Consider the following 21,427-nt stretch of genomic DNA (forward strand, 5'->3'; position numbering starts at 1 on the left):
CTCCTACACTGTCAGCTGTATTTTTTTCCCCCGATGCTTCGTGAATGCGCTGCAGATGTGGAATAAATCACATAGCGGTTTGAAAAACACCTCCAATCTTTTTCCTTTCTCCTGAATCCCTCCGAGATCGGTTCAGTCATGCTTTACCAATCACCGGGACTGGATTCTGTGACTCCCTCGCTTTTTTCCCCTTACGATTTTTAAAGGAAATCGTAGGTGGTTTGATATTCTCATTTTACACCTGAGGGGCCGTAGTTCTTTTGCCAACCAAATGCATTGGAGTTCCTTGCATGTGATCCGGTATAAAAGACTGATTGCAACTTCCTAGATGCCATTTGTGTCAGAAAGTCTTTTTCTGACCGACGACTGAACTGATCAGCTTGTCTCCGGGGGGGGGGGTGTAGGTAGAAGAAGACCCCGCCCTCTTTCACTGACCACACAAAACCAGCGCCCCGGGGCCGTGCTTCTGGTTCGCCCGCCTGCCGTTCCCCTTTCACATGCAGTATTTTGTTGTTGCAAAAGCCTGAACCAACATGATTGGAATGCATTTTTTTTTCCTCTTTTGTCCCCCTTTTTGGGAGAGAGGCTCTTTTGTTCTAATGGGATAATTTAAGTAGGAATGTTTTCACTTTGGGCCTTTGAGTTGGAGGTGGGGGGCTGTGTAGGGTGAAGATTGAAAAGGTGGACGTTGCAGAAGGAGCTTAGAGGGTTTCTCAGTTTCTCAGACTCAATATCCTTCATTAAAGGCCATTATTCATGAATGTTTATGTGTTGCTTTGACGCGGCATCCAAACAACACTTTCCTGGTATCGAACCCTTCCAATGTAACATGAGGTTACGCTCAGTGGCCATAAACACACTTAACATGTTATAAACACACGAATAAAAAACATTAATATACAGCAGCAGCCCACATCTTTTTTTCCTATGTTAAGACTAATTAGGGTAATGGCTTCCTGAGCAGAGAATGAAGTCAAACTTAATCTGTGTGTTGTGATGCAAACTTCTCTTCACATATTCGAATGCAGCCGGATGTCGTGGGGTCAAACTTCCCTTGAAGCCACGCTGCGGATTGGCTTCGCCACAGGAAACCAATGTTTTATTCGCTTCCTTGCTCCCACAGATTTGAAGTCACTGGGAGACAAAGGGTTGCCACTGCTGCATTTGTGTGTGTGTGACCTCATGTACGAACAGCACAGTAAAGCTCTGCTAACGAAGCTATCTATGCTAATTAGCGGCTAGCTGGTATGAAGGCCCGCTGACGTTGTGCTGAGCTCAGCGCAAACAAGAGTGAACAAACCCCTTGAAATATGTTTTTTAAAAATTCACGTGTAACAACGATAGCGTTCCACACAGACGAGCTCCTGTGAAAGTTTAGCGTCACTTTTGCTGGACTTCTGAAAACGTGATTGAAGGTAGGCCTGCGATTCTGGTGCTAGGGCGACACCTAGTGGTAGTGAATATTGCACAACATCCACTTCATCAATTTTACACAGAAAGGTCAGTTTTCGTAGTTACGGTTATTACTCATTAGAGATTTATGGCAGAAAGTCTGTGTAAAGAAATCGTATTATCACAATTGCGTAAAAATAGGTCATTCCCTTTATTTGTTGGTATTTTATCACGATTAGTCAGGATGTCTCATCTTCAAATGTCATTTTCACCGACAGTCTTGGTCATATCTTGAAAGTTATTCTATAGTGGAGGATCTAAATGATCATCAATTAAAATGTTATTGTTTTCCTCAGAGATCCGTGGTGTCTCTGTTTTGTCCGCTGGTTTGAATGCTGCATGATTAATTGAAGATGTGAGTCCTAAAATAAATTGAAGTGACAGTAAACTGCTGCATTAGCAGAAGAATAAAACACGAACCAGATGAACAAGTAGGGAACATCAGTTACTCTCTGTTTTCCAGGCGTGTTCCCAAATGTCCCAAAAATTCGAATTTGAATCAAAATGTTAAGTACCCAGTTACCTGATATCATACCTGGTGTGAACTTAACACTTAAAACACACTGTGGTCCTCATCCTGCTTTTCGTGACTTGTAATACTCCGCTGTATTGTGATGATGAGTCAGCACTTTTCTTGGCTGCCTCTGCCTTTTTGTATTGTCGTGTCTCGCATGAAGGCTTTGATCTGCAAACAGCTTCTTTGCTTGCAGCGGATTACGGAGATAAAGTTCCACTGAGCATGCAAAGCCACATAATTTCCTCTTTTTTATCCCGGCCTTTCCTCCACAAGTGGATGTTCGGAACAGATCTGCTGAGCTGGGAGAACGGTTCCCTTTGAAACAGGCAACATGTTCCCACACCGCTGACTTCAGTGCGTCCAGGGGGTCTGAGATCTCAGGCTTAGTTTCCATCTTGACCGAATTAAACCTTTGACTGCAGATGCGATCGCTCGATCATGATTGGACTCAATGAATCACATGAAAAATGCAATAAAATAGGTGTAATGGGTTATAGTTGAGATTTAGTTGTATTTTTATCATTTTTTTCTGCTTGTAAATCCCACAAAGATGTGCAAGTAGTATTGAAATTTCTTCACGTCATTTTATTGTTTTGTAATAGATTACTTTCGGGGGCTTGAAGCTCGGTCGGTTGAGCCAGGGTTCTGGAAACGTCTCCCTTTCATTGGCCTGGTCACAGAAGAATGCTCCTCGAACGGCCACAGTCCAAGGACCTTTTGATGTTTAAACACATGCTTCATTCATTTTGGGATTACCAGGCTGAGGGAATGGCCTGGTTGATATTGCTGGAATTGCCCAATGAATTGTGAAGTCTGAGGCTTAATTCCTGCTCCTTCAGCTCCTTTAACGGGGTTGTTCAGTTTGATGCGAGCTCAGAGACACAATGAACCTGAACGTGTCAAAACCAGACCCACAAAAAAACATTTGATTTAGAGATTGTGAGTCCAACTGAGGATAGAATCAGTTTAAGTGAGTGTTTTCAAGTCGTGCTTGAATGTGTTGCACAGATAATGTGTTGTCTTGTGCAGAACTCTCTGTAACCGTGGCGTAAATATTTGTGCAGGTTTAAATGTTTGCATGCAAAGACCAGTCTCTGTCGGCTCTTGGAAAGGTATTTCCCCTCCATCTGTATGTGTGGGAGAAGTTTCCTAAGTTTACCTCTGCTTATACTGACTCACGCTGTTTAAACACAGAACACAGAACTCATCTTGGCGTGAGTCAGCGAGCGGAAACACAGACTGTCTGAGGCGGAGGTTATAATCTCAATCTCATACGCCGAGTCCCTGATGCTTCGCTTTGATTGTTCTCCAGCAACCGTGACACATGAAATCACTTCTCACTTCACAGCCCGAGCTCCTCAGACGAACATGGACAGTAGTCGATGGAGATCTACGACTTTGTCTGTCTCCTACGGTTTGTAATATTTATGAATTACACAAGAGAACAGCTCATGGTGTGAAATGAGGATAAATAACCTTAAAGAATGCTTCAGATCTTTAATGAAAAAAAGAAGAATCACTTGTCTGACTTCGTGTCTCAGCTCATCCTGTCTCAGCCGGTTCCTGGCAGAGCGGCGGTGGTTACCAGCCTGTCGACCACGTCTGAGGTCACCACCACTAAAAATTTCAACTTTCAGTGTGTTTTTTCCAAAGAACGTGAGTGAAGACTTGTTACAAAAGCTAATGATCGAGTCAAATCCCACATAAAAGAGAACCTGGCCACAACAATGAGGCTTTTTCTTTTCATATCGTGGGGTTATCATGTTAATGGCGTCTTTCACGGCGTGTTAAACGTAGCGAGACCAAAACAAACACGCCATTTTCCCTCCTATTCACACAAAGCTTCATTCTTTACACTTTGCCCTTAGTTTTTTTCATCTTGCTTAATTCAGCTTTAAGGAATCTGGGACTTGAAACAGCTGTTTTTACTTTTTTACTTCAAACATCAAGTTTCCTTTTGATTAAAGGCAGAAACCCTTAAAAAGATGTAAAGATGTAAAGCAGCAACAGCTTAACTCTTCGTGAGGAAGCATTTGATTGATTTTGCTGTTTCCTCGTCTTCCTCTGATTATTGCCTAAATCTGGGCAACACAATCTGAGCGTTGACGTCAGTTTGTGTTGTGGTTTGTGTTGGTGTTGCTGCTCGGGGATCAGGGGTTTTCTCCCAGCACGTCCCTGTCACAACTCTATCAACAGAAATTCTCATAACCAACATTCATCTCGCCCGGCTCATGTGGGAAAGAATAATACTAAAAACAACAATCACGCTCGCAAAAATAAATATGGACTTGGAACGAATCCCCGGGAGACAGGCGCAGTGTATAAATGTGCACAGACATGTCACAGTTTACACAGCCTTTCTGAGGGAAAACATAAAGGTCAAGGGCTCTCTTTAAAGGATGCCAGTTCTGTTTTCCAAGTCCCTGCAGACACACACACACACAGACACACACACATACACAAACACACACACGTCTCTCAAAGAAGTATCTGGTTAATTCGTCCTTTTTCTGCCCATCCGGTTATGGATCCTAATCCCCAAAGTCAACACTGCTAACTCCGGACTTCCGATCTCCACGTCGCCTCCTCCCTGTGGGACGTGAGAATGACAGCGTTGTCGTCACCGTCCGGACGAACATTCCCCGAACAGAACGCTGCAGCTGATCAGGTGGCGAGCGCCGGGATTCCGCTTTGATCGCAGATGAGCCGTATCTCCAAAACCCCAAATTATTTTACCGTCTGATCTTCAGCCAGTGGTTTTCATCTCTCTCTCTTTCTCTCAAGTATTGGTGGTAATCAGTGCTCAGTTCTTTTTGCAGTTTGAGTTGATTTTCTTAAACATTGGCTTTTGTGTGGAATCTTGACGTTTTTTATGAGGTGACAAAATATGGCCCCGGTATTTGGCCCCAAATTGGACCCCTTGGCGTCTTTCATGTGTGTCAGATGTCTGGTGGAAGGAAGAGTTCAGACTTGCTGTGCATGGACTGTCCTGTTCGGCAGGGAAACAGCTGGTGGGAGCAATTCCTCCACTAACCTCTGCACCTTCTCACACTCACCTCAAAACGGGGTTTAGAGATGTATAGGAAAAGAGAAATGAACCCGTCTCCTTTCTCTTTCCTGCAGGTGAACCCACACCGGGCAGAAAATCAGTCAGAATTTAGGTTGCATTTATATAGCACCAGTTGATTTGGGTGTCTGGAAAACAACTGTAATTTACTGGTGGGTGGACAACCATCCAGTACATGAAATGAAAACACAGGTTAAACTTGGGTGAAGTGGTGGAGCTATGCTCTCAACCTTGTTACAACCCTCAATCATTTATCATCAGTGCAGCCAGCAGCTCCAATTGAAGGTGAAGTGTCTTGCTTCAGGACAGATGATTCATTCAGGCCGCCAGCCCAGAATTTCACAGATGCTCCCCGGAGTTCAACTAGTGACCCTGCAGCCAAAAGGCCCGATGGTGTGACCTGCAGCCACCTGGTGCCCGAGAAGGACGCTGCTCCTCTCAGAAAGAGAAAGCACAACTCCTGCAGTCGTTGTTTGAATAGTCACAAGCCATTAATAATAGCGTGTACGATATATGCTCTCCTGTTCCAGACCCAGATAATTTATAGTAAATATGTAACTAACGTTGAATGGGACATTTTCAACCCGGTGACCCTCCGGCCCTGCCCCTGGTAGACAAGCAGGGTCTGGATTCCAGGTGAGGGAGTGTCCCTCTTCTTTCTTCTCAGGTCCAGAAAGCAGGTAAATGATTTGTCAGAGTAAGACGACCCTTCGCTTCAAGTTCACCCACAGTCTCACCACGCTGCACGCTGAGCTTTCAGCCTCTCTGCAAGTGGATTGTTTGATGGATTTTAATACAGTCACATCTGCAGCATGTTGTTAGTTGTCTTGTGTTGAAACTAGCGAACATGAGAAATCGGAAGGGAAGTTAAGTGTAAACTTTATCGTATCAAAAAAGGACAAACGGTAACTGAATAATGAAAACCTGAATTATAAATGAAGTTAAAGTGGAATTCTCTGTAGCTGCTGTTGAAAGTTGGAGGAACCTGCTCGTCCGACACGGCACTTTGTTGCAAGTTTGTGAAACTAAATATTTAAGGTCTGTTTCCTGTGGTGACCTTAAATATTTAGAATTGACCTTGATGGACTTTGTCATCCTGTTTGTCGGCCCCACCTGTCCCTCAGTTGGTGTGTGTGTGTCTGTGTGTGTGTTTGTGTGTAATGACAGCCCTGTGACCTTAGCCCCTTGGCCTGTAATGAGGTCAGTGTCCCGTGGAACCCCACAGCAGACCACACAGTGATTTTGTCGCCCTCTACTGTTGAGAACAGAGAACAGCACAAGTGACCGAAGCTGCGTTAACACGTTCTTCTCTATATCTTCCATAAGTATCTGGAGATCATGTTGCTTTTCTCTTAAAGATCTGTGTTGAATTACTCACTGGACCGGAGCAGAGGTTTACTCTGGCAGCGAGTGTGATTCTATAATCTTTCCATATGTTTCTTTGCGAGTCATCTCACGGGCTATTAGATGTCGAGCAGGCGGCACCTTGAGGGGCTTGATGGGTCAGTCCCCTCATCACCAAACAGAATAACCGCGAACACGTGTTTGTGGTTTTTGTCTTTGTCCTGTGACATCAGTGCAGGTGTGGTGAGGCCCCTCTGCCCCGGTGGAGCTGACCAAACCAAACACGCTCTAATGACTTTATTATCTCAGGGAGCTTTTCAGACTTACCTTGTTTGGTCTGGAACCTTCTTCCTCATCGGTTTAGTTTGAAATCGAGTAACAGGTGGTGGCTCGGACCCCGGTGCAGAACAACTTGGTCCTGATCTAAACAATAACAAATCTGACTCATACATATAGTATCACAACATCAATAACAGCCCTAACAACCGTATTATCTCTAAGTAACAACAGAAAATAAATAAATACATAAATTGATTTGATCTAAATTTAATTCCAGCCCTCAGCTTCAATAAACTTTCTCCATCTGTCCCGAAAGTCCCCTTTTTTTTTTTGGCAACACATCCGTCCAAATAAAGTACCATTGCATATTTCTTGAACCTCCTTCATAAAGCATAGATAACATAAGAGTACGTAGCTTTTACTTTTTATCGTTTGGACTTCAGGATAAGTTACATTGAGGTTGAGACAACATTAAACAACAGAAGAAGAAGCAGCTGCTTTCAATCTTCACCAACGACTGAATGACGAGGACATTTATTCCACTGCTCATAAAACTATCATGATATTACAGTTCATTCCTTTTCTCCATTCCTACATGTACTTAATCCCCAAAAAGTTAGTGAATATAAAAGCTGAATTGACGTCAGACGCACACCCTTTAAGAACCAATCAGCAACCCCCCTCCCCCCCCTCAGTGTCTTGACCGTGGGCTTCACCTGCCATGACGTCACTGTCCGCTGATGACAGGCCTCATCGACGCTGTGTTTGATTTCCCACAGGTGTGGTTTTGCTGGGAGAGCAGCACCTGTCCAGTGTCACGTGCTGGAGTCGTCACCAGCAGTCACACAGGATGTCTTCATCCTCATGCGACTGTAAATCCATGTGGGGAGGAATGAGCATGTTTTCTTTCTGCATTTTAAATGTACTTTAGTGGCAAAGCAGTCAGTCTATATGTGTTATGCTACATGTGGACGTTAGAGGGAGCTATTTCCCCACAGTTGCACCTCCCCTCGTTGGGTGGTGATGTGATGCCTCTGGTAGAAATATTCCGTTGCACAATCCAACTCTCTGAAGCTCCTGCTGCTGCTGGAGATCTGTCATGCATGTGTATCTTACAGCTTAGTGTGTAAGTCTGCGGTGAGGAGTGCGTATCCCCAGGGTTCCTCAGAACAATGGAGATAGTCTTCCTTACTTGAAAACACCTGCCGCTAATAGCGTGTAATAGGTGGCCATAAAAACAGCCATGAACCAGTCACACAACTCCTAAATGTCAAAGTGTAACAAGTACTCTGTCGCGGCCAATATGCACTTTAATGGTAAACAGCTATGAGAGTAAGTTTCAGCTTCAGTCTCGACTCAGATCAGGAAGCTTTTTTGTTTCGGGCAGAAGAATCAACACGCCGTCTGTCATTAGCGGAGATAACACCTCACGGGCACTTTGGACCAATTACAGTACATTTCCTGGATGCTCTGACTCGACAGTGTCCTAATTAGTGGAAGCACTCCAGGTACAGGAACTCTTCGAGAAGTCCTTGATGAAGTTGAAGGTTCACTGGAAAGGAAGCCGGCTTTCAGGTCTCGTGTAGTTTCCTGCATTAGAGATTTTTCTACATTTCAAGCAGCAGTTTCCCAACTTTTTGGGGACAAGCTTATAGAATAAAGAAATGGGTCGATCTTGATGGCCGTGCGACTGAGTTATAAAAGTCGACTCTGTTGTTTATTTGTATAAAACATGTAAAGAGTTTGACGTCCTCTCTTCCACTGGTGCGTTTCCCAAAACAAAGATGTTTCCTAGGTTTTGATTAAAGGTCAAAGGAGCCAATCAGACCATTTTCTCAGCGGGAGCATTTCATGGTCTTTTTTCAAATTGAGTGGAACGTGTGGCTGCCGTGTTCCCAGGGTTCTCTGCATGTAGAGAAAAAATCAAGTGAGCTTTGATGTGATGGCGTTAGCAGCAGAGGAAACAACATTTCTTTAATGCACTAAATGTGGAAAAACATGGGAGCCCTTTGTTCTGTGCTACATACAGTACGGTGCACCCCCCCCTCTCTCTGTGCTATACTGTAACCGTTGTTTAGGCACCACGGGCTACGTCGTCTCCTGTTGTTATGGAATGTGTCTTATTCAGAGTGACAGCCGAGCTGTTTCTGCTTGCCTGAGCAGGACTGAGAGGAGCCCTGCAGGGCGCTGTCTGACGCTCTGTCTCTTTCCACAGGACACTGGATCCTCAGTGGAAGGATGCAGCTTAGCTCCAAAGGGCCAATAAGGGAATTCTGCCGCCTTTCAGCACAGGCAGTAGTTACAGTTATATAGAGGTGGATATATAGAGGTGATCGTTCTTTGTTGGATCTTTGGATTTAGAGTCAGGGCTGGAGACTCGCCTGAGACAATGTTGTATTTACAGCTAACGGCTGATAGTAAAATGAGAACGGGTTGTTAAAAAACACGTTAAAAGAGAAACACACTTTCAGCTTTACGGACTTTTTTTTATTACAAACGCCTTCCAAAGGGCGGATTGTCAAATATCTCCACTTCCTGTCTGTCCATTTGTGTCCATGTAAATGAAGCGTTTGGGAAACAATGACGTCACAGTTTACTTTGCTCATGCTCACTTCTGCTTGGTGCAGTGAACATGAGCCAAAGGTAATAACAGTAACAGACATATACAGGTTTTCTACATCATTCGAATAAGTCCTATTACAAGTTTGCTGCTAAATTTAGCTTCACATTTCCAGAGGGCGTGTGCCTCGCCCAGCGTTGTTCTCTGGTATTTCACTGATCATTGTTGAAGACTTCATCGCCACCTGGTGGCACAGCACGCTTGTTTGAGCATTTTGTAGTTTTTGTGTGTTCTCGCGGACAGACACATTTTTAAATATGGAGGGGACAATATCAGTAGAACAGAAGGAAAGGCCTTGATTATTATTTAGAGCCACAACTAATGATTCTTATTGTCATTCATTAATTGGTTTATTTAATTTGTTGTCCATGAAACATCTGATTAATAGTCTGACGATGATATTGAGGTAAAATAAAGTAAAATATCTTAATATAGCAACAAAGCAATTGATCATTTGATGAACTTTGACCTCTGTAACATGCAGTGTAACTATGCAACTCATTGTCCATCTGTCCAACACACACACCAACTGTTGACTCTATCGAATTGTCAACATGTGAAAACTCATTTTTAAAATGACTGTGTTAAAGTCACAAACAACATGTGTGACTGAGAGTGTTCTCCAGGCACCAGGCCGGGCCACTCACTCCTGCAGCTCTGTGATAAGTCTCTATTTGTGGGAGGCAGGACCCCTTTCCCTCCTAATCTGATAGCTGTGACCTTCTGACCTCTATTCTGTCAGCCAACCCCCCACCTTCCATTCTCTGCCTCACACACACACACATACACACACACAGTGACACACACAGTGACACACATTCACGGGCTGACGAGCTCAGAGATGTTAAAGAAGACGTTTGAACACTGTGGTGTGGCCTTGTGCTGCATGTCTCCTGCTGCCATTTTAAATGAACCTTCTAACATACATTGACGCTGATGATACAATAGGACTCAAGCTAAAGCTGCTCATTCTCCAAATCCCAGCATTGAATCAGTGGGTGACACTCAAACCTTCTAAATAAGGTGATTAACTCCTTTCCCATTGCGAGTTTGCCTTTGTGTGTTGTGGTTCGACGTGAGGAATGCACCGAAAACTGAATTGCTCTCTCACCTCGCCAAATTACCAAGTTCACTTTTGTATCACGTTTCCTTTCATCGCCGATCGGAGCCGATTAAAATCCATATAGACTGTGGAGTCATTCGAACCCGGGAGTGAATTCTGTGTCCATTCACATTGCAGACAAAGGCCGGATGTTAGTGGGCGTATGTGAGTTTTTTGGACCAGTGTAAAACATCCTTCACTCTCTGGTGCCACCGTCCTTGCCATCAATCTGACCTTTACTCCCAAGAAAGTCAAGTTTACGTTCTGGGACCAACTGTATATTTCACTTCACTTCCCACGGGACTGGGACAGGAGACAGGAGACAACGGGACATTACCACAAACTGCTGATTTAAGACCTGTCTTCGCAAGAGGCTTTAAATTTACTCAAAGGCCACTGAATAGTCCCTTTATGTAGCCTGGTTCACCACTGTGTGTGTGTGTGTGTCTGTGTGTGTGTGTGTGTGTGTGTGTGTCTGTGCGCGTGCACGTCTATCTATAGTTATGAGGGTTCGAATTCGGTTAGGGTTAGGCATTTAGTTGTGATGGTTAAGGTTAGAGTGGGGGGGACTAGGGAATGCTTTATACCAATGAATGTCCTCACTAAGACAGAACTACAAAAGTTTGTGTGTTTGTGTTACAGACATATGTTCACTGGGTTGGTTTGTGTATGTTTATCTTGCTGTTTACAATGCTGCTCAGCTGTGTCTTGCTGTGCAACTGCATCCCACAGTCTGTTTGTGTGTGTGTGTGTGTGTGTGTGTGTGTGTGTGTGTGTGTGTGTGTGTGTGTGTGTGTGTGTGTGTGTGTGTGTCCAAATGTGGGCTCGTCCACCAGTGTCTGGACGACCTGAGTTGTGTTGTGTCATTTAAAACCCCCGGCGCTCAGTGTCTCGGAGCTAAATGCTTGTGTAACCACTGAGACAGCAGCCGCACTACGACTCACAGCAAGAGGTCAGCGACCCCCACTTGCTGAAATAACACCAGCGAAGGTGCAGGCCTTTTTTTTGGGGGGGGGGGGTGTTTAGCCAAAAGGCCCTCTAGCTGTTCTGAAGGCTGCAGAGAAAATAGACCCTTTGCGTTTCTGAATTGTCGACCTGTGTTAACAGCACGTGACTTGTAAACGCACACAGTGGATGTTGGGTTAATGTTTAAGTTGCAGGACATTACGTTGCATGTGTATGATCTCGTGTTCCTCAATTATTCACCTAAGCTATATTTAGCCCCAATGAAAACTGGCACTATGCAGATGAAATGTGATTCCTGAAGGACAGTCAGCAGTGACACATAATTGGACGCCCTCGGCCCCACTCGTGGATTATGTTCGTCGGGTTTTGTGTGCGTTGTAATTAGTCGATCATTTATCCTCCCACTGATGGTCCCGGGGCCTCAGACTCACTCCTGGTCTTAGGTTTCATGCTTTTGTCCGTGCATTGTGAGGACGGACACTGGGGAGGCCTGGAATTTCAGCTCAGCCGGGGCTCAAGCGTCTCAGGGTTTCACAGGTCACAGACGCTGCAGGAGTTTATGAGGGATTCCACCGTGCAACATCTACACTGGTGTAATAAAGGCAGTCATTGTTTGTCCGGATGGATAAAACATAGAGCATAATCATGGGATAAACAAAATGTGACTGCAAATGCATGAATTCAACACTTTTATAGTCAACTTTTAGATTCTAGAGCTGACTCCCTGTGTTAAAGATTAATTACTTTCAATATAATGATATAATGGGTTATTTATTTATTTATTTTAAGTTAAGCACATTACATGCTTAGTTTTCTTCTTGAAATCATGAGATATTTCTATTCCTTTGCGTCAGTCACATGTTAGAAACATCCAGGGAGCCTCTCGCTGGTGGTGAATCCTGCAGATCATCTCCAGCTCTTTTTTTCACTTTCAGCTCAGTCAGGAAAAACTCTGGAGAATGTCCAAAGCAACTCACTCGAACATTTGTGTTCTCACGGATAATCTCAGGAGATTACCTGGAGTTTAGTGCATGTCTGAAAGCAGCTTTGCTACCGAGCCATGGAATTACTTTTGGTTTGATTATTGGTTTTATCTGCTGTGAAGATGTTCTGCAAACTCCCAATTACAATGAGACATTATTGTCCTGTGTGTGACAACAAGTCCCCAGGATGTCAAGTGGGAAACAAGAATCTCTTTGACCGTTGAAAAGCTTTAGAGTGAGAATCACTGAATTTGCGATCAAAGAAAAATATGAAAAACCCAATATTTAGTTGCTGTTTTATTTTATTTTAGCTCTGACTCGTATCAGATTGTTACAAGTCATGTAAAATATTAACATTCATTACAAATATCACCGATGTATTAACAAACCCAAACATCCAGCTGTCAACTGCACAGAAAGATCCACCGCAGCCGAACACACGCCCGCATGCTGATCAGCGCAGGTGTGTGATCTGCAGCTCAAGTTTCACTCACATCAGACACATGTTAACGTGTCCTGAAGGCTTGTTTATGCAGTTTAGTGCATTCGGAGCTGAACGTGGGTGATCTGTACTCAACACTAGGCCTGAACGCATCCTGTGTGGAGATACATTTCTGCACTTTCTGAAATAATGTAGGTGGTAATACAGTGTGTAAACCTTTCAGCCATTCTTACTGTAAGGACCTCTTGTCATTAGACTGTGGACTATAGTGGAGCCCATCTTGATGCTGGATCATGATCTTGCTGGCTGCTGACCAGAGACTATGATTGCAGCAGTAGTATTGAAGTTATCCTTCAAAAATGTTTACCCTCATCGATGCTGCTGAAAAACTTTAATCCTGATGATGTTTTCCTACACTTGACATCTATTGCACTTCTGTCCGTCCTGGGAGACGGATCCTCACATGTGGCTCTCTCTGAGGTTTCTACATATTTTTGTTATTTGTGAATGTGGGCTATACAAATTAAATTTGATTGATTGATTGATTACAAATGAAAACAGGATTCCTCTTGATAACTCTCACACCCTGAGGTCGTTATTTACATAAAAAGCATGTTGAAAAGAGGAACATGTTATTCTCCTGCAGAACACGTCAGATCTTTGCTGTTAAAGCTGTCACTCCAAAAGCGTGACTGCAGTGATGACATCTGGTCTAATTTTGCCTTTTCCTTCTCAGTGAAGCTTTTCCTAAATCTGAGAAGACTTTTGACAATGCGTCAGCACCCAAGTCTGTTTTGGCAAGTTTTCCACTTTTTAAACTTTGAATCAAATGGTATAAAAACAACCTGCGGCTCTTTGGGTGTCATCTTCGGAGGAACCCCGCTCTGACTGGAATCTCGGGATGAGAAGTTCTGTTTCTGACAGTTTCTCTTTGTCTGGATTTTGCATTTCAGTTTTGTAACCTCTGCCACATCGATCTGGTTCTGAACAGCCCTGGTCTAAATATTTAGATATTATCTCTGAAACAAGGCTCAATGCTTTAATGATGTTCTATAACCCAAACCTGCACAATAATAAAATGAGCCACTAGAGTGCTTTAAAGGGGTTTTGATGTTTGAGGCTAATCATTACCTGTCACAAGACGGACTTCATTACCTCAGGGTTTGTTTAACAGAGTTCCTTCTATAAACAGTGTTTATTTTGTTTTTTACACACTGACAAATTGAAACTGACAATTGCTTTGATCACTGAGTTGGTTTATCCACAGAAATGCTGGTTTCCTTAAACATTTGGTGATCGTCCCTTTGCTGCGTCTTGGAAGTCACCTTGAAAATAACTTATTTTCCCACAGCAAGTTTTCATTCTTCATGTTTTCTCATGGCCATAATTAAATTGTCTATTTTTTGACGGCTTCTAGAGTGAGCGATTACATGGGAACAGTCAAGAATGTTAACTCCTTCTCTCCCAGAGGGCAACGCAAACACACACCCCCCTAGAACGGCTTCACCCAAGCTATTCCTTTATCTTCTGTTTCTTGAAGAATAAATGTTCTTATTAATAAAAATAAATAAGCCGGTAAACTGAGATGGGCTCCGGCCAAAGACAATCACGAGTCCACTATACTCATGTTTGCCCAAAAGGAAACTGCTTTTCATATGACACATCACAAACACAACATTTTCCTTTCATTGGGGCAGAAAGTCCAGAAATAATCTAGTCTTGTGATAAAATAACTGAGCTCCCTTATTTTCTTTAATATGTCCTAGTTTAGTCAAGATCTTTGTTTTTAATCAGCTGTTTACGTACAAATATTGGGGTCAGTTGGATCCTCAGTGACCTAAAGGATGAACATGTGGATGATGCACAAATGACCTGAGTTCCTATTCTCATGAATGAGAATGAGAATGAATACACTATATTCTCCCATCTATAGTGTATTCATATATATATATATATATATCATATATTTTTATATTTATCCTGCTCATAGTGTATTCATCGTTCTTATATCATACAATTCCTCTTAATACTGTAATATTCCATATATATTTGTTACTGTACAGATCTTATTTACTTACATATTCACTTAAATATGCACGATACTCTGCACTTTTACTGCTTTTTTTGCACTTCTGGTTAGATGTTAAACTGCATTTCGTTGTATAAGTACTTGTACTGTGCAATTACAATAAAGTTGAATCTAATCTGATCTAAAAATCTATCAGAAGCCCAGGTTATATGTGCAAAATATCTCTCTTCATTCTAAACACCGGCACTATTAGAGAGACACTTGCACAAACCTCCTGTTCCTTTAATCACTAATCTGCGATTAGCAGATGTGGAGGGTCTCTGTCAACTGATCCCGTCGGCAGTATGAGAAAACCCGTCTGGACAAGAAAGTGAGGGCCTGGATTACTGTGTAACCACTGAGCAGTGAGAGACTGGTCTAAACTGGACTGGGTAGTAAACTGCATTTTATAGAGTTGAGACAATGTCAGCAAGTCTTGAGTTTTAGCAGTGGAATGTCTTAAATTCCACTGGTTTCATCTAAAAGTGGATTTAAAATGGTAAAAAACAGATAATACAATTTCTTTATATCACAGCCAAACTTTGCTCAGTAATTTGTTGCACTTTTGAAGTGGAATTGGAACCAATTTAAATCTAATTGTGAAAAGCATAACTTTGGCTCCCGCTGCATTTTCACCCAATTTGCTATTTCCCTCGAGGCGATATCTGTAGTTGTTCTTATTATCGTGTTTGAACAAAGAGAAGAAGTCATGGGGAACAAATTGCCCCTCAGCTCTAAAACAGTGGAAGCATCAGTGTTGTACACTGAAAGGCAAGGCAGCTGTAGCTCTAAGGTATCAGTCAGCAGGAGAGATCGCTTTTCACTGCTGTGACAAAGGGAGGAGGAGAAGGAAGGAGGAGTTGGGAAAGGAAATATTGGCGGAGCAGCCAATGCGGAGCACATCTCCTTCTGCTAACCCCCCCTTCACTCTTTTGAATGGGGCACTCCCCCTCACTTTTCCTCTCTGCTTAGTGGAGTGTGCGTGGGGGACAGAGCTGTGAGGAAAGTGTCTGCAAGGAGGGTAGTGGCTCTGTGGACATGTCCTAGTCATCTCTGGGACCCTAATCAAGCAGCTGGACAAGACTTGACATTGTGCCCAAGATGAGGACCCAGGCTGGAGTTTTGTTTTTGTTGGCCCAGTGGGTGGTCTGCTCTGATGCTTGGTTCTGGTCCAAGACTGTTACCACAACTCTGGCCCCAACATTGGAAGAGGGCTCTGGCAGTCCGGCAGGTAGTGGAGAACAACCAACAGAGGCCCAGGATGGGACACAGATCATTGATGAGGCCCTTGGAATCCAAGTGACTGGGCCGACTTGGGTTGACACCACTGAATCTGCAGCACTGACCACTTTAATACCATCTACACCACTGGAGAATGAGCAGGCAACAGAAAAGGGCCCAATGGGGATTTCGTCACCCCAAATCCAACCTGGTAATGGCACATCTTCATTAAAGGGTATGGGGTCTGAAGGATTTGATCGTGAAAGTCTTACAGGAAAGGTATCAGGACTCGGATCTGGTCTGGAGTCTGAATTGGCAGCAGACCCGGGGCCAGGTCTGTGGTCTGGCTCTGGAGACAGGTTTGAATCTGGCTTTGCAACAGTGGCTCAAACTAGCAGGGGATCTGAAATTGAAACTCACAGGATTTTTAAGGAACCTGACACAGAAGCAGTTGTACCTACAGATCACAAGAGGATAGATGGCAGTGTGGCATCCCAGGAAAATGATCTAAATCTGACCTTAATCATTCAGAACAGAACAGACAAGGCCCTAAATCCTGGTTCCAGGAAGTCAGAGCAAAATCTTGATTTGTTTGTTGAAGTTCCCAATAACACGAGCAGAATTAGAAGTCTTAACAGAAGTAGCTTTAGTTTGACTAAGCCCTCTCATGCAAACTTCACCCCAGGGGATCTACAAACTCCCGTGGAAGACAACAGCTCTGTGGAGATCACCACAGTATCTAACGGCAACCAACTGGTGGAAGTTACTCATTTACCGGCTGGTGAGTCAACAGCTGCTCAGGAAGTTTTAGCCGACCAAGTTTTACAGACTAGCCAAGCTTCACTTGTTAGCCAGACATTCCCTACAAACCCAACACCGACTAATACCCCAAACAGGTTAATTCACCAACAACAAACACAGAGCAACAGACCAGATACTACTTATATTGCAACCATAGCCGCCCAACATCAAGAACTTACTGCTGCAGTAGCAACCAGTCAAATCAATCTCATTTCAGGTGCTTCACAAACATCCGTGAGTGAGCAAGAGCCGAGCAAAGCAGCTTTATTGAGCTCGACAGCTGAAAGCCACACAGAAGTAGCTCACTCAGCGCTGTTAGTAGATTCCCCAGGATGCTTGTTGCTGGATAGACCACTTCCGTTCTGCTCCTTCATGCGTGGGGAAAGATTTCTTGTGCCCAATTACCTTAACCAGAGCAGTGTGGAGGAGGTGCAGGCCCTCCTGAGCAAGTGGGCATGGCTGTTGAGTTCACGCTGCCACCATAGTGTGGAGCGGTTCTTCTGCCTTCTCCTGGTACCAAAGTGTGGTTCCCCGGGCGCACCCCCCGTGTTGCCTTGCCGCAGCTTCTGCGAGGTCTTGCGGGACAGTTGCTGGACGCTCCTGGACGAGGGACACCTCCCTGTGGAGTGCCACTCTCTGCCCGATGAGGAGGAGGAGGATGGGTATCAGTGCTTATCAGTTAGTAACCAGAAAGGTAATCACTGGTTCAAAATGAATCCTAGAGTTAGGGTTCATTTTGAACCAGTTTTTCAAAATCCCCACTGCCCCAGTTTGTCTGGTGTTTCCACCCAATTCCCAGAACCCACCCGATTAATTGACATGTGTCCCTGTTAAAAACTTCTTTGGTAAAAGGTCCGGCACATTAATCTGGTCACAGTCTAACAAGCATGATGCCAGAATGCTTTGCAGTGTTTAACCTGTTGTATGTGTTTCCCTTGTCCTTTGGATTGCATGGAACTTACTCCTCACTCACACACACACACACACACACACACAGACACACACTCACACACACAGACACACACTTCAGTGGGGTTGTGGTTCATTAGCAAACCAGATGATGTACGGATCCTCTGCAGCTTATTGATTTAACGGGTCATGTTGACTCAGAGGGACAGCGCTGGGTTTTGTATACATTTTGTTTCCTGTCCTGCAGAGCAGCCGTCACATCGACACACAAACAGTCCATAGAGTTAAATGGTGTCAAGCTGTCATGACTCATAACATGTGAATTGAAAGAGCTTCTATCTTTCAGTTGAACTGCAGTTTCTGCTGGTTTTAAATATCTGAAAACTCAAAATCTTTCCTTTCCATTGCAATTATTTTCTTTGTTATGTAGAAACAAAGTTAAATACCTTTTTGCCATTGTGACATTTCTAGGGTTACTGGGTAAAATGGATCTGTTTGCTTTTCTCTCTCAATCCCAAGACAGACGCCTTCTTCTGTGAACAAGTCGTGCATGAAGTACTGTAGATACTGTGGCATGTGGAATCGCATGTCTCTTTTGACAGTGAGTGACTTGCAGGCGGCTTGATTTGCATTTGTGTAAACGGACGGATTACTGTCGGTTGTCGAGCATGAGAAACAGTCATGTTTGCATCAGTGGTTTTCAGTGGGATGTTAAAAACACCTCTGACAGCTGGAGGTTGACTGCACACAGGTAACACATTTTGAATCAGCATTGAAAGCATGAGTTTCTGTCTGATCTTGAGTGATGTGTATGTTCCAGATTGCTGTAGTTTTGATCTCATGTGCTTGTATGTGCCCGAACTGATTCAGGTTCAATGAATATGGCAAATCAAATACCAGAGTAGTTCATTTGTTGCAGTGAAGTAATAGTAATGTGGTAGTTTATGGATACATTCAACAGGACATGTGTGTTTTAGCATCCTCTGTAGGATTTAGAGTAATAAACACCGCCCCTGCCCCTGGTGACTTAAATTGATGGAGAACGTGACTCAGATATTTACTGCTGCTACTGATTCATGTGAGAACATCCTGTGTCCTCAGTCCTGTCTCCAACAAATCAAATCCCTTGTCACTCTGCTGGCCTCCTCTTCATATCACCGAGTTCAAGACTGTGTCCTTTTACAGCTCTGCTATCTCTCTGACAGCCGGCTCCGTGGACAGACGTGAGTGGACATGAGTCTCTGGCTCAAGAAACACATCTGGGTCCAAACTGATGTGTATTTGTGAATTGCTTGAACTTTGTGTTTGCTGGTGTGGTTTCTCTACAGGAGGAAGTTTAGTAAAGGGGATTATGGTCTAATTTTCTGGTCCATAAAGCAAATAATAGATTGATTGATTATTATTATAGGGGCTAATCCCAGCAGCCCTGACACAGCGTAGATCAGGTAACATAAGTTCATGTTTGGGTTGATCAGTGTAGGCTCATGATAGGGCTGAACAAAATTCAAAATACAATCATATTGTGATTATTTTGAGTCACGATTTTACTGGGAATTAAATCCAATGAAAAAGAATATAGAAAATGGATTGTTGTGATCTTTGCTGCAGTCTGTACCAAACAGGCTTGTTCTGAATATTATGAATTTAATCAGTTTCAATTGTGTCAATTGTTTAGCCCTAGTTCACAGCCAAGGCAGTTGTTGTGTGTTGCATTTACAAGAAGCCTGAAACTGGAGAGATATACAGAAAACCTTAAACAATACCATCTATTATCAATCATCAAATGCATTGCAATGGCCAATGCTCACTATTAAGTTTATTGAACTTGATGTATAACTTAGTTCTGTCCCTGTGAGGTTCCTCTGCTGCCAGATCCTGAGGATTACTTGTAAACTTTAGATTCAGTTAAACTTTGACTTTACGATCTCCTCCTCCTTATGTGCCGGTCTGTGTAACATAAGTAAATGTTTGGGTTGATCAGTGTAGGCTCATGATAGGGCTGGATGAAATTCAAAATACAATCATATTGTGATTATTTTGAGTCACGATTTTAGTGGGAATTAATTTGCAGTCTGTACCAATCAGAGATGTTCTGAATATTATGAATTGAATCAGTTTCAATTGTGTCAATTTTTTAGCCCTAGTTCACAGCCAAGGCAGTTGTTGTGTGTTGCATGTACAAGAAGCCTGAAACTGGAGAGGTATACAGAAAACCTTAAACAATACCATCTATTATCAATCATTCAAATGCATTGCAATGGCCAATGCTCACTATTTTTGAAGTTTATTGAACTTGATGTATAACTTAGTTCTGTCCCTGTGAGGTTCCTCTGCTGCCAGATCCTGAGGATTACTTGTAAACTTCAGATTCAGTTAAACTATGACTTCACAATCTCCTCCTGCTTATGTGCCGGTGTGTGATCTGATAAATCCGTAAAGAATTGTCTGACTGACGTCGCTGATAATGTGTCACAAAGCTCTGCAAGTTGCTTTGACCTCTAGGATTCACTAATCAGAACCCATACTGGGCAGCAGCGTCTGGGAAGGTTCAGCCACTCTGCAGCTCCGTGGCTGATGTGTGAGGGAGGAGGGCACTCGTACGCTCTCTAACGCTCCGGGCCTTAATACCATCCCAGCTCCCGCATCGCCTGAACGATGACCTGTCATGAAAGAATGCCTCATGATATATTTACAGCTTTTTAAGTTGGTATATTCTTTTTAAAGATGGGGCCACCGACACAGAAAGAGCACTGTATTCACTGAAATATCATACCCTATAGATGTGCGTATATATATATGTGTGGGTGATTACTGAGTGGAAAATTGCAGAGATTTCAATGCATGAAAACTTTTAGTGAAATCTGTCAGATGTGGTCCTTCACTACCCGGGTGGGAGAGACGGGATTGTTGGGGCACAAAAGGTCTTTTAATGATGTTTTTCCATGGTTACCGGCCCCCTGCCTGAAAGATGAGCAGTCATTCATATCAGGGTCTGAAAGGTCAACAGCAATTTATTTTGGGCCAGTTCTTGATGGTAAAGACACATCCCAGATCATAAGAGAAAGAGAAACTCCATTATGATCTGTCAGACATAAACTGTTTGATCAAAACTGACAGAATCCTGTGTCTGGCCACAATATAAAGGATCCTGAACTGTGAAGATACACATTTTTCTTATTTAATGGCGTCTCTGTGTCCGTGTTCACTGTGTTTTGTGGATTTTACACCTTTCTGGTGGTCTGACGCTGATTTGCAGCACCGTGGTTCCAGTGAGCCGAGATTGATATTGCATCTCATGACAGGAAAGGCCTGAAGCTGGCTCCGGCTCCGGCTCCGGCTGCTCCGTGCGCCGCTTGCCAGGGAATCATTTCTGACTCGGCTCTCAGGAGGGTTCCAATTATGGGCACAGTCCTCTCCGACGTCTTTGCTGCCAGAAACCCGTTGCCCCCTCTGGTTTGTGTTGCATCAGGAGGAAAACCAGCACTGATGAGGCAGTGTTGCTAAACACGGCTCAGAAGCGCAGGGATGAGATGGATAATTGCCCATTTGTGACACTCTCAGAGTAAGAGTTTCTGACGTGTGTTTCTGAAGGGTCGTTTTGGATGTTAACCTATTCAAACGTATTCCCATTCCATGTCAGAATATTCATAAAGTGA

General features: G+C 43.5%; 1 protein-coding gene across 1 annotated transcript in view; it reads left to right on the plus strand.

Annotated features, from left to right (window-relative positions):
• Window positions 1–15,938: 15,938 nt before the first annotated feature.
• col18a1a (collagen type XVIII alpha 1 chain a) overlaps window positions 15,939–21,427 on the plus strand; it is a 35,640-nt gene continuing 30,151 nt past the window's right edge. Inside the window, exon 1 of the mRNA XM_061088763.1 lies at window positions 15,939–16,272. Coding sequence (XP_060944746.1) covers window positions 15,942–16,272 — 331 coding nt within the window. The 5' untranslated portion in view covers window positions 15,939–15,941. The remainder of the gene's footprint in view (window positions 16,273–21,427) is intronic.

Source organism: Limanda limanda, chromosome 16 (assembly GCF_963576545.1).
Source record: "Limanda limanda chromosome 16, fLimLim1.1, whole genome shotgun sequence".
Taxonomy (NCBI): Eukaryota; Metazoa; Chordata; class Actinopteri; order Pleuronectiformes; family Pleuronectidae; genus Limanda; species Limanda limanda.